The sequence below is a fragment of the Corvus brachyrhynchos genome, unplaced genomic scaffold (assembly GCF_000691975.1).
Source record: "Corvus brachyrhynchos isolate BGI_N302 unplaced genomic scaffold, ASM69197v1 scaffold283, whole genome shotgun sequence".
Taxonomy (NCBI): Eukaryota; Metazoa; Chordata; class Aves; order Passeriformes; family Corvidae; genus Corvus; species Corvus brachyrhynchos.
In genome coordinates this window covers 2,083,203-2,100,693 of record NW_008237409.1, presented here as the reverse complement: position 1 = coordinate 2,100,693, position 17,491 = coordinate 2,083,203, and the positions used below count along the sequence as shown (strand labels likewise).

At 39.3% G+C, this 17,491-nt stretch overlaps 1 protein-coding gene across 9 annotated transcripts in view; it reads right to left on the bottom strand.

Annotated features, from left to right (window-relative positions):
* BCAS3 (BCAS3, microtubule associated cell migration factor) overlaps positions 1 to 17,491 on the bottom strand; it is a 301,373-nt gene that overhangs the window by 241,471 nt on the left and 42,411 nt on the right. For all 9 annotated transcript variants that reach the window (XM_017730953.1, XM_017730954.1, XM_017730950.1 and 6 more), the window contains exons 10-12: positions 12,705 to 12,781; positions 10,959 to 11,042; positions 5,834 to 6,004 (exon numbers count right to left, since the gene is read on the bottom strand). In XM_017730953.1, coding sequence (XP_017586442.1) covers positions 5,834 to 6,004; positions 10,959 to 11,042; positions 12,705 to 12,781 — 332 coding nt within the window. The remainder of the gene's footprint in view (positions 1 to 5,833; positions 6,005 to 10,958; positions 11,043 to 12,704; positions 12,782 to 17,491) is intronic.

Here is a 17,491-nt window from a genome sequence, read left to right as displayed (position 1 = left end):
AAAAACCTTCCAAAGTCTCTCACTGAGAAAGGTTCATAAATCTCAGCATTGCTCTGGTAATCACAGAGTCACTGAGCTTCAGCACGATCCTCCCTGCAGAGCTCCCAACAAGAGACCAACACTGAGACTCTTCTACCAGGACTCTCCTGTGAACGAGCCCTCAGCTGCTCCTGATGCCCAAAATTATTTTATCAAGAGCTGCAACAGGATTTTCCCAAAAGCTGCCCAGCCAAAGAGCCCGGGGCTGGATGTGCCAAGCCAAACCAGCTCCCAAAGCAGCTCTGTTACTACAAAACTCTGAAGTTTATCAAAGATTAATCAAATCCTCTTTATCTCACTCTAAAAGAAGAGACAAAACACCGAGGGCATCGTTACATTTACTACCAGCCAGTGGTGTTTGCTTGGAGGGCAGGAGGTAACAGCAGCCAGAGCTTTTTTCTCCTGTGCCATATTTTCCTTCCTCCGTGGTATTTTCCGTACTGCTGAACAGAAGCCACTCGTAATTATGACTTTAATTATTTTAATCTTTAAAGGCAAATTACACCACTTATCCCAGTGGAGACATGTTTTTAAATAAAACATGAAAGTAACACAAATAAAAATGGACCCAAATCTAATCAGGCAGGTCCTACTCTTAATACAATTAAGAAAAGAGTAACCCCATCATCATAAAAACAAATAGGTTTGGCAATAATTATAAATATGAATATGATATCACAAATATTTGCTGTACACTTGAGATCCCCAATGCTTTAAAGAGCTGGAGTTTGATTCAGTTCCTCCACACAAAGAGCCTCCCCCAAGTTACAGCCAAGGTCAAACTTCAGTGGAAAGGGGCTAAAAGTGATAGATCTGTGGCATTAACTACTGCACTCCTTTTAATAGAATCCAGCATAAACTCAAACCAGCCTCGCGCTCAGCCTGAACCATTTATCTGAGACAAAAATGTCTTCTTGACAAAAACCAGATCTCCTTTAATAAAAGTGAGGCAGACAGTATTATGCTCTGAGGGAATCCTGTAGCTCTTTTTATATTTCTATATAAAAAGAATTCTTCTGTAATACATGTAGATATAAAAAGTGAAGAAAATTGAGGCCAAATATCTGAGCACTGGGACATCAGATCAACCTCTGCCAAAGCTGGTCCTAAAATAAAAGCCTTGGTGTTAATGACCAGTGGAATTATGTCTGTAGTTAAAGCTTTATTATTGAATATGCTTTACTCTTTGAGCTTCTTTTTGCTTCAGACCAAAGTTTCACAACAATTCCTGCTCCTGATAAGCATCTTGATGTGGTTCAATTGCTATCAACTCCTCACCAAATGAAAATGAACTTTGGAAACGGCGGCAGTCGGCTGCTTTTTTTCTGAAAATTCCTCTTTAATGCAATAAAAAGTTAATAGGGAACAGGAAAAAAAAAAACCCACCCTGATCACATTTTAAAACATAAATAGATCAACATGTTATCTTGTTTTGCTGAGCTGTTTTGAAAATATTCCCTCCAATATTTGCCTGAGCTGTGGATGAGCTGCGAGCGCGCGGCGAGATCTCATCAATCACAGCCCCGGAGAACGCAGCACCCAGAATCGAGTTCTGTATTTTTAAATGGCCACATCTTTCTCTGTCAACCAACTGTTAGATGTTGAACAGATTTACATTCAGCCCCAAAACTGGTGACTTTTGAGCAAGGTCATTATTGCAGCCTGCACGTGGGTGGCCCAGTGGATGAATTAATTAAGAATACAGAAACAAAGGTCGAAAGAAAATAATTTTTCTTTCAAACCCAAGCCAATAAAGTCTTACACATTTAATTCCAATTACTGAAAAAGAGGACATCTGTACAGCTTTAGGTTTATCCATTTCAACTAATTAAGGGATTCAAATAAATAGTCCTTCCATCTAACTGAAAAGTTTGCTAACACTTCATTAGAAGGAAGTTTAAACAAGCACACAACCTTGTTAACATATTTTGGTTTACCACAAAGTTACTTGGGCATCTCGATAATTATTTTTATTCCTTTTACAAATATCTCCTGACAGCCAACGTCAATAATTCTGCATTCCTCTGCATTTATTTAATTACCTCATAATTCAAATTTTCTTAAAGTATCACCAATTCTGAAAGTAGGAGCTATCACATAAACAACTGCTGGGGATGAGAGTTTCCTACAGTATCTACATTCATAAGGTTTATTAAAAATACTTTCCCTGCATATTTAATCCTGCAAGATTACATTAGGAGAGTTCTTTGGTCTTTAATTGTGTATTTTTCAGTGGTGAGTTTGCATTTCAGCCTCTGCCATGGCAGCACAGAGCAGGGCAGTGAATGAGATACATCGAGCTCCCCCTCACATTCCTTGTATTTGATGCCTTGGAAATGGGAGAAATGATAAAAAATTACTGAAAACCTAAAGCTGTAGTTAGCTCTCCTGGCTTGTGTCCCAAACAAGTCCCTTCATCACCCTACTGGCACAGAAATTGTTATATTTGTACACAGGCACAGAGCAGCTCAGTCCACCTTTGAAAGCTGTGTGCTGTGCTTGAAATAACTGAAGAAGTACTTGGATTTACAAGACTTTAGATACATTTATTTAAAAAAAAAAAAAAAAGCTTCTCCACTCAAACAAAATGCTTATTTCTCCTCCAAAATGATGTGTTTGCCTGCCTTAGATTTATGTCGTTGTCTTCCATTTTCTCTTTTTAAAACATATTTATTCCTTTCTCTTTCTTTACTGTATCTTACTTTACAGATATATTTAACTACTTGGAAAATGTATTCTTTCACTGCAATAACCAAATTCTTAGTCAGGCTGTGCAAGTGATAGAAATCTTTATTGACCTGAAGGAGGTGAGGTGTTTATTTTGTATTAGGAGGGTAGTGATGATAAGAAAGTAACTCCTTCCTGCTTCTGCAATTCCCCTCAGTTGTGACAAGGCTGAAACCCATGTGAGCACACACCAATCCCCAGAGCTGCTACCAAAACCCTGTTGAATGGGATTCAAGGCTTTCCAAGTGTTAATTTAGCCCAGAGAATATTTGACTGGAATTTTTAATTCAGTGTTTCCCAGTGAGTGTAGGAAGAGCCTGACAGGCACAGCCGTGGAACATCCCAAACCAGGCATCTCTTCCCAGCTGGAAGTGTCTGTTGATTCCACCCAGAACTCTTTATTTTCAGGAATCTGAAAACTGGGGTAACTAAGACGAGGAAAAATCCCTTTGCTGAGAGTGGCTCAGCACTGGAAGGGGAGTTCCCCCACAGGGAAGTGGAGTCACCATCCCCAGGAGGGTTCAAAAAATGAGCAGATGTGGCAATTTGGTTTCATGGGAATGGCAGGATTCAGTCAAAGGTTGAACTTGATGATCTTGCAGGTCTTTTCCAAACTTAGTGATTCTGTTAATCTGTGATTCTATAAACCAATAACTTTCAAAAAACCAGAGATGTTTTTTTTTTTAAATGGAAATCAGAGAATGACCCTAAAACACCAGAGAGGCTGGACTTGGAATCCCCAACCTGCTCCATCACCCCTCCATCTCAGCCACAGTGATGATGGAGCTCACGTGACCACTCCCAGCAAACTGATTTTCCACAGGAGAGTAAAACAATCTCAGAAATTCCCGGAATGAGGAGCTCACACTTTTGGGATCAGCTCCATGCTCCAGTGTCTGCTGGAGTCCAGGGCAGCCACGATGAGCTCAGTGAGATTCTCGCCTCATTTAAAGGTCAGATGTGCTAAAACACTTCCATGAATTCTGCCTTAAACCCAGCCAGGATTACCCAGCCAGTACAAACAAGTGCCATCCACGCTGGCATTCCTTGCAGGAATTCTCCTGCCAGCACACAGCATCACATCCCTGCCAGGCTCCTCAGGACATGCCAAGATCCCTGCCAAAATCAGGATCTACCAGTTCTCATCTGCACTAAAACTCACATTTCCACTGGAAATAGAGCTGGAGGGACAGGAAAAGACTCAGAGGGACTGGGAGCACCCAGGACACTCCTCACATGAGCAGGTTCTGTACTGGGGCAGTGTGGGATGATCAATTACAAAGTGCATTTAGTTATTTTTAATCAACTTTTTTTTTGCCAGAGGGACATTTCAGTAAGAAAAAATTGTCAAAAAATCTCCTGCACCATGAAAATCTAACAATGCAAAAGAAAGGTTATTTTCTTTTTCCTGGAAGAAATATAACCCTAATTCTGAAAGCAAATTGCAGCACTGCAAATAAATAATATAATTTAACAACGTTTAAAAACTTCAGATCACAAAAATATGAATGCAATACATACATACAATTAGGATATCCAACTTCCTAGAGATTCAAGACAAAACTTATTTTCCTAGAGCTGCTGGCTTATTTATGTTAGAGCAGCAGGGATAGACAAGCGTTATCATTTCTACAGCTCCTCTCCTGTAGTGCCCTTTAGGCCTTGATAGCTCCCTGTATTGTTAGGGTCAGAGGACAAGTTCATAAAACCTCTAAATCATATATAACAAGCCTTAAAAACCTAAGATCTATAATTTTTTCCCCCTAGGCCTATGCAGAAGAATCAAAGCACAGACAGAGACCAGCAGAAATAATGACCACATTAAACAGCTTCATCAGAAATTTATGAAGTAAAATTTGTCTTTTTTTTTTCTTTCCTTGTTGTAGACAAAAAGCCAAAAGATCTTTTTTTTTTTTTTTTCCTGGAAACTCAAACAAACCCCAACAGCCAACAGAATTATTTTAAGACCTGACTCTAAGATCTTAATTTTATTTTCCATTTTCTTCTTTCTTTTATTTCAATTTTGGAAGAAAATGTCTGTTCTGTTTTATGAACAATCCCCTTTCAATGCAACATTGCTTGGCTAAGTACTTCCAAAATTAATTCTCAGGGAACAACCATAACAAGGTTTTTCTTTGCTTTGGTTTTTTTTCAAGTAAAAGATTTTATTTTCCTGTCAGGAAAGAAAAGAAAATAACTTGGCTTCTGATGTGTCCCTAACACCTCACTAACTTACCTGCAATGAGCATCATAAAGATAGGGGGAAACAAGAAAAAAATAAAGATTTTTTCTGCTTTAAATTCAATAAATGTGACCATGAGGAAAAAAATATTACAGACTAGTTACAGAACAATGAAGTGTGTGGGAGTTCTGCATAAATACTAAATTCAGGACCAGACACTTTAAAATTAAATGAGTGGTAGAAACAAATAAAAAAAGACACGGATATCTTCTCTGTCATAAAGACAGGAAAATCCAGCAATTTAAAAATTGTCTGATAATGGTATGGAGTTTGTAACAAATGATCCTGCCTGAAGCACTGTACTGTGTATTATTATGTACAGTAAATTTATTATTAGTAAAAAAGTACAAATGCCTCACAAAACAGCATCACACTCGACTGCATTTGGGATTTATATAAAATGATAAGCTTTTACACTTCATACCCAACTTCTCTCATATTTTTTTTTAACCTGGATTTCAACAATTCCCCCTATTCCTAAACAAGCCCATGTTCCAGGCACGTTCTGTATTAATAAATATAATCAGAGTACATCTCCACTTCGACTGATCAGCATCAATCAATGTCAATTAGGAACAAGTGTTGGGGAGACAAAATGCGACACTTCACACTTGATCTTGTCAAAGTGTCACATAAATATGCTGGAAGGACAATATATATTTTGGCTGCATCTCAAGCCCAAACAGGATTTTATCCCAGTTCTGTGGGTCTGTAAAATTCCTGCCCTGAAAAAAATCTGGTTTATTTCTCACTCCCAACAGCACAAAAACCATTTCCCTGGGATTGTGGAGGAAATGCATGCTGTGTCTGTGTGCTCACTGTTACCTGTCCCTCTGCCACGGTCTCGGTGTCGATGATGGTGACGATCCCAGGCACCAGGGGACTCCGGCGGAGGTTGCTGTGAGCCAGGATTTCCTCCTCGGTGGCTCCCGACGGCAGCGTCCCCGTGAGCTGTGTCACCACCTTCCCCACCATTGTCAGCCCAGTCTTTATTGTCTGCAAAAAAAGGAAAAAAAAAACTTTAAATGGTGTTTAGGGCTGTGCTGTGGGTTCAGCTCAGATTTTTTGTAGAGATGCATTTTTTTAGGAGTGATGTAGCAGCTGCAAAAGGCTGTAACAAAACAGCTTGAAAACTTTGGCATCCTAGCAAATGGAAGAATTCACCTTTAGTTTGGAATTCAATTATGCCAAAGCATTATTGAAAAAAGAAGTATTTTAATGTTCAAAATGTTTTCATATTTAAAGTATTCCAGTGTTGGGGGGATTTTTTACTTTGATTTTACTTACTCCAAGAGCATGGATGGTCAGAAGGATCAAAGATGAGGCCACGATGGGTGTGAGGAGGGCAGTGTTCACAAAGAAATACAAACAGTCCCCAAAGCTGACAGAGTTTTGTCTTCTGCACAGTGCAAGAGACCAAGAATTTGGCCTTTGCTACATCTGACACACTCATTTTTTCCTCAGCAATTAAGTATTAAAACTGAATATGGGACTCAAACCCAAGAAAATTAAAAATGCCACCCTCAAGGTCCTGGAAAGGACAACTCCCAGGCACATCCCAGCATAAGGAATGGGACTTTCCAGGCTCTGCACATTTCCCAGACGTGGCTTTCAAAACACATTCAAAAAAGCACCAGCTTTTAGCAGCTAAAGATGCTGAAGATCGTTTTTATTTTGCTTTATTTTATTTGGAGAAAGAGGCAGAGTAGACACAGTAGGAGAGATGCAGATTGAAAGAAAAACAAGCCCAACTACAACTTTAAATATTTTCTCCTTGAACCAAGGACTGTGCCTTATTTGCCTGTAAAGAATTGAGCAGATTTATTATGCAATATAAATAAGAAATAGCAAAAGAGATCAGAATGGAATGACACTGTAACAAGCCAATTCTTAACTAAAAAGACAAGCTAAGCTGCCTGCTAAATTGAAAAGGAAAAAAATGTCCAGATCCCAGGCTGAAACCAAGAAGCAGCCACAAATCAATTGCAACTGCTTTGTTTAGTGCTAAAATCTCAAACTGCAGTGATTAGAAAACACATTAGTGTTCATCAATTAGCAGCCAAACGTTTGTTTTAATAATTCATGGGAAATGACTTACACAAAGTCTGTTAGTGTGTTGTCAGGAAAACCTCTGAAGGGCCAACAGCAGCAGGCGCCACACAGTATCGATGGCCATGGCCAGCCAGGAAGGCTGATTAACCTCTGAGATGCCTCTGCTGATGGACTCACCCCATTAATGCTAATGGAGATACTTCCACTTAAAATCGAGCCAGGCCTTTAGCACAGGAATGGCTTTGGGGGTTTAAAGTCTTTAGTAATATCCTGCCATTTGTTTCTTGTTATTTCTTTTTATACCCGGCTACGACAGAGGAGAATAAAACGGGTTTTAACAGTGGCGAATTCAGGAGGCTGGGAAAGGTAACATAAAGCAGATATTGATAGCTGAGGAATAAACCTAAAATAGCCCCAGTGCCATCACAGGAATGCATTCCAGCTCTCCTGGCAAAAACTGACAAGGCAGTTTTTTGGCCAGTAGTTAAAATCCTAGAAAATGATTCGTTCTCAGTTTATACAGCAGGGAGGAGAAAGCAGTAAATGCTACACAGCAAAATACCTGTGCAAGGGAAAGGCTAAAAACTGTAATTGACCTGCTTTAGAAAATATCTTTAATATTTATAATGAGAGCAGTGGGATGACAAAGTACCAAACATAAATTTATGGCTCTCTAGAAAAAAAATGACCGTGCTTGTCCAGGCAGCTGAATCCCTGCTCCGTGTGGGAGCAACGTGGGCCTGCAGCAGGGAGAGGTGTGCAGAGATGTGGCCAAGGCCATTAACTCAGAAATATCAGTGCAGAACCATTACAGCACTTACTGCCCTGTGCTGTTGTGTATATTTGCAAAAACTTCTGGGGTAATCTTTAACCTTTCCCATGCCATATCAGCTGTCCCCTCCATCCATTAGGGCTAATGACCTTGCTCTCACATAAGCTGTTAGTCCTCATTAAGAAGTTATCAGGTAACAAGAGAAAACAGATGCAGCCTTTGCTAAATCACTTTACCACTACAGGATTAAAAGATATGGAGAAGGAATCAGGCAAAGGAGTTATGAGGTGAGAAGGACTTGGTTTATAATTTGATGCGAGACATGTGACAGAGCAAATACATTTTAAATGAAATGGGTTGAAGTTTGCACTGTCCCAGTTCCTTTGTCACTGATGGGAACCTGCCAGTGAAGTTTGCTTATAAATAAAATTAAAATATTTGATCCAGTTTCTTTTGTAACCAGTGATTCACAATGCGCAGAAACACACATTATTTATAAGCTCATGTGTACCCTATCTACTTAAAAATATGGCTGCTCATATTCATTTAAATATAAAGAAATACATATATTTAATTAAAATAAATGTATGCCCTCATACCTCATTTAATTGAAAAATAAGTACAACTTTAATTAGATGAAAAGAATTAAAATGCACCATTCAGTGCCTGTTAGGATGCTTTGTTCCAACAAAGGCCTTGCATCCTTTTAGTGACAACACAATATATTGTTCCTGTTTCTCATAATAAATGTATTTTATATTATTTATTCAATTTCAAACGAAAAATCTATAGAAAGCAGAAAGACATATCAAAAAGATCTGCCTTGGGTGTCAACACAGTGAGGCCGAGCCTCACACTCAGTTTGAACAAGGTGATAATGGGGTTTATTCTGAAAGAAATTCCATGTCCATTCTACTGTGTTTGTCCAACTGGACTGAAAAAAACCTTTATCCTATGGAAGGAACCTTCTAGAGAGGATCTGAAAGGCAGTTCTCCAAAGAGACCCTGCTGAAAGCCCTCAGCTTTCCTTCTCTTTCATATGAAGGTTCTTTCACTTCATTAGGAAACTGGAAGCCAACCAGACAAAAGGCTGTAACCTGGCAAAACAAGAACTTTAATGGAACCACTTCTGAACCAAAAAGCAGCAGTGCAGGGAAAAGGAAAGGACACCCACTTCCCAAAAAGCTGATCCTGTGCTGATCAAAGCAAAGGAATTACAAACCCCTGCAGCTGATAGGACACAACAGCAGCAGAGGTTCATAAATGAAGAATTAAATAAGGAGGGAGTGAAGTTGATGGTGAGGCAATGAGATGGACAAAGAGCTCCAAAGAGCTCTTTATCTTTGGAGCATCTTTATATTTGGAGCATCTATTTGCCAGCAAGAAAGTCAGCCCTGCAGTTATCAGAGATGAAAACCTGCTAGATAGCAAGCCAAGACTCAATGAAATCACTAATAAATTAAACATTGCAGATTTACTGTGGCGCACTCGTGGATAACAAATTAATACACTAAGGCTGAGACACTCCTCAAGAGCCAAATCATGCAAATATTTAAAACTATATTAGTATTAATCTTGTCTATTACTGTAACATCCAACAGGCAGGAGCATGAGCAATGTGCTGTGCAAATACAGAGTAGCACAGCGACCGTGCCCTGGGGATTATCCCTTTTCCTAACTCTCACTGGGAGTTTATCTCTGTACAGAGGCTAACAATCTTTTCTTTCCTATGATTATAAACACATTTTATCTTCAGTATCTATTCACATGATGCAATAGCACTACTTCAGTGTGATAAATTCAGCTTAACAGCAGAATTTCTGGATGATGATCCCTGGCTCGTACTACTCAGCAGGGAGGGTCATCAGCTACAGTGATCTGTTTGCAGGATTTTGCCACATCTGATCCAAACTGGGGCTGATCACACTAAGCCAGTCAGTTTTTCAAACTTATCTGTGCTATAAAGAAGATGTTCACGATGCTGAGATTGAAGGAATTTGGGGAGATTTCCCCTCACACACCTTTTTTTTAACTGTGCTGATGGTGAAAGTACACAGAAATCCAGCGAATCGCCTCGGGAGAGGAGCAATTCCAGTTCCCCTCAACAATGTAAAAAGCTGTGATTTTTCTCCTTCTCCAGCCACACTGTGATTGTGATGGAATATGTTTGTTTTTATATTTTGTTTTCACATGAGCTGGCCTGCCCTGTGTCTCTCTTTGTGGCTTCTCCTAACTGTTGTTTTCTTCGGTGCCACTGAGCCTTCTGTCCTGCGCTGTCATTTCATTCCTATTATTAGGTTTGTTTTGTTGCACATATCAGAAATGAGAAGGCTGGTGGTAACAAGGGAAGCTTGTAATCAGCACCGAGTTCAGCCCACAGTGCCAAAACTCACTGTGTGTGTGTGTGTATGTGTGTGTGTGTGTGTGTGTGAAAAAGAAATGGTTGTTGCAGCAAGGAAAGGAGCTGGGAGGGAGACAGTAAAACGAAAGTTGTGCTCAGTCTTGTTTAAGATTTTTCCAAGCCATGGGCTTCTTTTGATACTACAAAAGCCCAGACATTTCTCTGAAAACAGAGGGATTTTATAACATCATCTGAAGTAAGAAAACGAGGCAATGGAACCTATATGTAAACAGTCATTAATAAGCTCTAACCTTCAAAGAAGGTAATTCATTAGCTCCAGTACTGCGCTGTCACCCTTCAGAGAGAGCAAAATGTATAATGGGGGTGTGATGGAGTCCAGAAAGCACCAGGCACTTGTAAAGTCACTTTTCATGATGCTAAAAGACTAATAATTCACAATGTTGATTTCCAATCATATAAACTTGTACCATTATGAATAGCCATTATACAAATCCATCCCACTGTCACTTCCCTCTAATATAAATATCTGTTTCTAATAAATAAAATTTTAAAAAATCAGTTCAGAAACAGGAACACTTTGTGGAAAGCTACAGTCAGAGATTTGCAGGATGGGGAGTGCAGGCACGGTGCTGATGCCTGCAGGGTTCTCAGCGTGCTCTCCTCTCTGTGAAGGGAGGGGGGTGATGACACACAGCACAATTCAGCAGGGAAACCTCATAATTATGTTCCACGAGCAGCTCTCCCAGGGCAGATGATGGACTCACTTTGGCAGCACTAATGACTGTGGCAGTGTAAGACTGAATGTTGTCTCCACAGGCTCCACCACGGGATTGATGGCATCGGATCAGCTACAAGAAGAAAGACAGCGACCAAGTAACTACTATTAAACTACACAAACCCATAACCCATTACCAGAGCTCTTATTTATCATGTACAGTGGTGTATTTTTTCCTACAAATAGCAAAAAGCCCTGCTGAGACACTTAACCCCTTTTTATAATCTTCTGGGTGCCACCCAGACTGTCGCGTCCCCCGCTCCAGTTTTCAATTACCAGATGAGTACTCACTAAGAATTCATAAACTTTGAAATGGTGGGATTTTTGGTCTGGCAGCAATACCACAAATAAATTCAAATAAATATAATCAAAAGCTTTAGCCATGTATATGTAACATTAAATATCAGACATTCTAAGAATCCGAGTGTGGCTTTCCCCTCCTTTTTATGACGAGCAAGCAAAGAAATGACAAAGGAAAAGAGTTGTTTGAAACTTTGCATTTAACAGATTAAAGGAATGTACATGGGGTTTGCTTTTTATTGCCTTCCTTCAAAATCAATAAATCAAAACAAGACTCTTGTACCTGCCATCACCCTACAAAAGTAGGTTTTGCCTTTGAACCCTAGCTAACAATAGAATCTGTGCTTCTATGTAAAATTAGAAAAAAAATAGGTATTTGTTGCTTGCACACAGAACATGCTGCCTGTTTAACTATTTAAGCTAAATAAAACGAAATTACTGTAAGATGCATTTGTTTCTAGAGGCTTTTCTGTCCTGCTTATATTTAGATATCTAAATAAAAATACTTAAACTAGGGAAAGCCCACAGTGAAGTTACCTGGGAACACACAAGCCATTTAAACCCCTTTTGTGATACAATTCTTTTGCTGATTAGTAGTGGCTGATGTTTGGCAGCAATACTTGCTGACAAGGGTTCAAGTTTTCCAGCACCAGCAAGGTGTGGCACTAAAGGAAAGGCAGGCTTGAATTTGGGAAGAAATCAGCTGTGCTGGAAGAGGTGTAACAGCAAATACATCTCTAAAAGTCTGATAAATTTCTGGCTCAGCTCTAGAAACAGCTTCTCCAGTCACAGGTGGAAGGGAGAAAAAACATCTGCTTTGAAATAAAAACAAGGCATTAGAAGCTGAATTGAGGCTTCGCTTCAGCTTTAAATGCACAACCACTTCTCTAGGTAACGGCAGTGATCATTTCTTTGCTTGGGACCTATTTCCTTTGTCTCTAGAAAGAAGAAGAAGTCTTCAAGCATTTTCTTTTTTTTTTTCCCCTGGAGCTTAACTTTTTCAAAGATGTTCAAAAGTGGCCAATTTAATGCTGTTTTCTAACCTACAGAGTGCCCTGCTGTGTTGGTTCAGACAAACCCAGGCTCTATCCAGACTCAGTTTCCCCAAACAGAATTTAGGAAGTGGTTTTTGCCTACCTTCACAAGTGTCTGTAATTAAATGCTTTAAACTTTTAAAGCACAAAATGGGTTGATTATTGAGTTACCTCACTGAAACACATGTTGATGGCTGTCTTCTCTGCCTTCCAAGTTCCTGAGCTTAAATCAAATGTGCAGAGTAAAGATCTGATATATAAAAATACTGAGGTTCTGTCATTTTAATGCAACTCCTCTTACAAACCTTCTTTTGCACGTATCTTTTTCCTGAGACCTTTTCTTTTCCCCCATATATATACAAAAATCTAGAAGTATTTTTTGATATCAAACCCCTCCTTACCTTATTTTCTGCATAAGCAAGCCAACGGCTTCCAAGAGCAATAGGATTCATGTTTGGCCCTGGACAAGGATAGCAGCCTGCAAAGTTTGAAAAGGCAACATTAAGAAATATCTTAATGACTTCTTGCAAAGAATTTTATTTATTGCCAAGAAAACAAAAAGTCTAAACAAAAGCCTTTCAGTTGCTAATATCACTCAGTGGATGCTTGCATTTTTGTTTCTGGAGATAAGGCTGTGGTTAGATGAGCTATTTTGAACACTTAATTATGTGTAAATATTAATTTCTCCTTATGTTTGCATTTTTAATCCCATTTTGATACAAAAATGGCATTTTGGGGTGAGGGAATATTGATGTTTGACTTGACCGGTTGTGTATCTTCACATTTTAATTCATTTTATTTGACTGCCACCTTTCTGTTGGTGAACAGTTTGTCCACTTCAAGCTCTTCTAGATTTTTATTGAATGAAAGGATGTATTGTGCTCTTGGTTTTGTTTTTAATAATTCTATATATAAGCCCTCAGACTTTCAAAATGCTTTTGGTTTTGATTTTAACAATTCTATATACAAGCCCTCAGCCTCTCAATATACTTTTGCACAAACTTAACTTTACACAGTGGGAAAATTTGTAATTCCTTTAAAAACAGTGGCAATGTTTCCACTGTTCACCTGCTTTCCATTACCTTTATATTATCATTAAAAATAGATTGATACATATGGATAAAAATGAGTGTAGAAAAGAGAATTATTCCTGAGGATTAAAACATGAAAATACCTATAAGAGAAAATAGCTGCGAATGAAAACATGGCAAGGCTTAAAATGAATCAGGCCCGTATTAAATGGCATTTCATAGATAAAGTCTTTAAAATATGTATTTTTATAAAATGTTGTAAGTAAAATAAATATTTTTATAAACAAAATAAATCATTTGTATTTAAAAATATATGCTTTTACATGAAAAAATAAGGAGGAGTGAACGGGGGGAAGGAGGAGGCTATCAAGCAAATGGTTAATCTCAGTTTTCATCAGTTCTTAGGCTAATAGAGTCAATTTTGCAATTTAAATTCTCTCACTGATTGGCCAAGAAACAAAACATTGAAGACCTTACAGACATGTGTGTCTGATTTAAAGGAGCCCTGGGCAGCTGCTCCTGTATCCCGGGCAGAAGGAGCGCCGGGCTCAGGCAAACAGCGTCTCAGAAGAACACGTACAACACAACTTTTCTGCAGCTTATTGCATAAAATCCTAACAAAAAAAATAAGTAAAACCCAAACCCAGCCACAGCCAGTTAAGCTTCTATTTCCCCAAAATCTCTTGTATGAGATTCTGACACTGCACCCACAGCGAGGAAAAGCACCCGGATCTCCGCAAACATCCAGCTCTTCTCCAGCAGGCTCCAGAACAGCCCAGAACATTTACTGAGGACAGCAGGACTTACATGAGTGGAATGGGTTCATTTTCCACACCTGCAGAGCGGTGAGTGGGTGTGTGGGAGGTGTTGAGACGTTTCTGGAAGTTTAAATGGACATTTGACAACACTCTGGATGCGTTTTTGGGCCCACGTAGGCCCCGCCGAGATAAACAACCCTGGATTTCATTTTCCAGAGCAGAGCACTGAGGGTATTGCAAAATTCCAAAGATCACAGCGAGCTGTTTCAAAGGTCAGAAAGCAAGGGAAGGAGAGAATTAATTCATCCAATTAAACCCATGTCAGGCCGGGGAGGCAGAACCCAGTGAGGGTTTTGTGAGGCCTTATCGCCGCCCTGATCTCAGGAAGGAAAACGAATTCTGAAGAGATGATGCCACAATTGTTATTGCATTCCAGGAGTGCATAAAATGTGGGTAGCCAGAGCCTCTTAAGGAACAAAGCAAGCAAAAAAAAGGTTGTAAATACAGGCCTGGGTTGTAAATACAAACGTGTTCTTCCGATGACATTACAGATCAGGACCAGTGAGGTTTTAATACCGACTTCTGCCTCGGCAGCTCTTATCTGGGTCAGGAAAGGCATTCAGGTCCCCCAAACCTTTCTTTTACCTTCCCTTTTATGTATAAAATACAGCATTAAAAGCTGCCAGATGATAACCCTCGTCCTGTAAATCTCTACAGTGACTTTGGAAGCAGTGACTTGCGTTTCCCAAACTCATAACATCCCTGCAGGAGAAAACTAAAGGAGCCTCAGCAATTCAACAACTCACAGCAAAATACAAGTCTTGCTTGGAAAAGGGAGCTGTTCTCAATTACTTCAGTGAACTGAAGTCAATGAAGAACTGCAAAAGAATTCTTCAAATCCAAAATTGATCACTGAATAGAAGAGTCACTTAGAAAAGCTGGGACTGCCCTCCCCAAACCCACTGCCCGTGGTTTGTCCCATGAACTGGGCTCAGTCAATCAGGCTCCACACACAAATCAGCCAATTCTAAGAATAAACTCCACAAAGGTCAACAATTCAGCTCGGTCCTAAACTCTACTCTCCGATACGAAAAACAGCATAAAAAAAGGAGCTATTTCCTCCCTTTCTTTTCTTTGCAAGTCTTTGCATTTTGGAAGCTTGCAGCAGCACAAGGATAAACAAAGGGTTATACTTTATGGGAAGGAAAAGCAAATTGTTTTTCTGCTTTCCAAAAAAACAGCTGGAGTCAGCAGAACATCATCTATGAGGCAAATGAAAAGACAGACACAGTGTGACCCATCGAGCTGGGCCATCCAATCCTCACCAGCCCCACTCTCTTAAAGATTAACTTCTATTTCTACTAGACTTCAAAACAACAGAGGAAAAAGCCATTCTAAGCAATAACAGCAGCAACTTTAGTGTGTTTACAATAGGAATGAACATAATGAGAATGCAGAACTAACTGTCAAGAAGACCAAAGTTTCCAAGTTTTAATGACAGCATGGAGAGGTCATCCAAGAAAGGATCACTGAGGGAAAGTCCTTCCAAAAGTGCAGCAAACCAAGCAAGTACTAAAAAACATCTGATCTTAGAACCAGCTTAACTGGGCCTATCACCCACAAAAATACAGGTGAAAACCTACTGGAAACTACTTCATAACTTTTGAGTACACACTGATCTTCTGCCTCTGTGCAGAGGAAATGAGTAACTTCAAAGCTGCAGAAAAAAAGAAGAAAAATTGCATTTTGAAAATCAGAATCAAAGTCCAAGTTTTTCTGCTAATTTTATCAAGTTCCTACATCCAAAAACTCCAACTGGTGCTGCCCTAAGCAACAGTGAGGAATAAGAAATGGGCTCCAAGATCCTTCTGAACAGGGCCATGGCTAAGGGCGCCCTGGGACCTCCTATCCTGTGCCTTGCTTTTTCCACTTCCAAGATGGAAGTGTTGCCTACAAACAGCCCCATAGGGAAATTCTCCAGTGTTACAATTTCTTAGTTTCTTAGCTTTTTTGTTAATAACTGGGTTATAAAATGGTAACTGAAATAAGCACCTGGTTTGTCATTATTTGCATTCGAAGATGATTTTATATATTTTGGTTTGCTGAGGATATAGGAATCCCACGTTACCTGAAGTTCTCCAAAGAGCTACACAAATGTTTGCTTTGTGAGTGAGCAAAAAGAGTTATTTTACATTATTTTTCAATTACTACCCTTGTGGTAATGATGAAAATCTGTACCACCCTTTGGAGATTCATATCCATAATCCCATAACAACCCAAATCACCTCCTCTACTCAGCTCTGAAAATTCACACAAATATCCCCTTCTCTGATTCTGGATCTTTCCATCAGTCTTGAGCTCCTGCAGAAAACTAAGGCTCCAGTCCTTTCCTTGAATTGTTTTCCAAAAGCTCATCCTGGATCTTCAGTGATGCCAATGTGAATACAAAGAGAGCAGCCAAGAGGAGAAAAGCAACACATTCCTGTCCTCCCACTTGTCTTTTAAACAAACAGCACATTGGGAAAATGCTGCTCAGAGGAACAAAGTCATTACAAGCCGTGTCAGCTAGATCAGAGCTTGGGCCAATAAATCACCAAACACACCACTAATAAAACTTGAACCATTTCAACTGGGGCAGCTCTTCAGCATCTCCACAGCTTTTTTATAAAATAAAGATTCAAAGGAAATACAGGAATACAACACTCTCTCTAGAAAAATCTGATATGAACAGTCAGAACTTGTCTAAGCTAAGTCAGGGCTTATTTCCAGTTTGCAGAATTCCTTACCCAGAGCACAACTTTATTTCTTTCTCAAACCTCACTAAAACACACTGTAAAGTGACATCTGATAAACCACTGCAAATTAACAATGGAATTAATAAACCTGAGGGAATGAAAGAGCCGAATCAGAATCATCTAGCATTGCTTTCCTTCAAACACATCCCATCATGTTTACCTTAAGACACTACTGGTTGATTTTTAATTTCACAGCACATTATAAGAACTTTATTCCCTACAATAACATTTATAGTCCAGAAAAAAAAATCTGCTTTTGGTATTTTCCAGACTTTCATCCCCTCTATCCTGACTTTGTTCTTACTTTTTAATGAAAAACATTTTAAGTTCTTTTCTGTCTTGTTTCAGTCTTTTTTCCCTATCAGTTTAATAGGAAAACTTTCTTTTTCCATTGTTTTCACTGCTTTCTTTTCCCCAATCCTCTCCAGTTTCCTTTGCAGTGGTACACGCTCATCCTTTTTTATAACTAGTTTTGATTTACTGTTTCCTAGGGGGTGGATTTTAATGGATATCTCACAGCTTGTACCTGTGAGGAATCCATACCAGAGGAGTCCAGTTTTATTTCAAGCTGAGAGGATGGGCAGTTATTAATAGAAAATCCTTT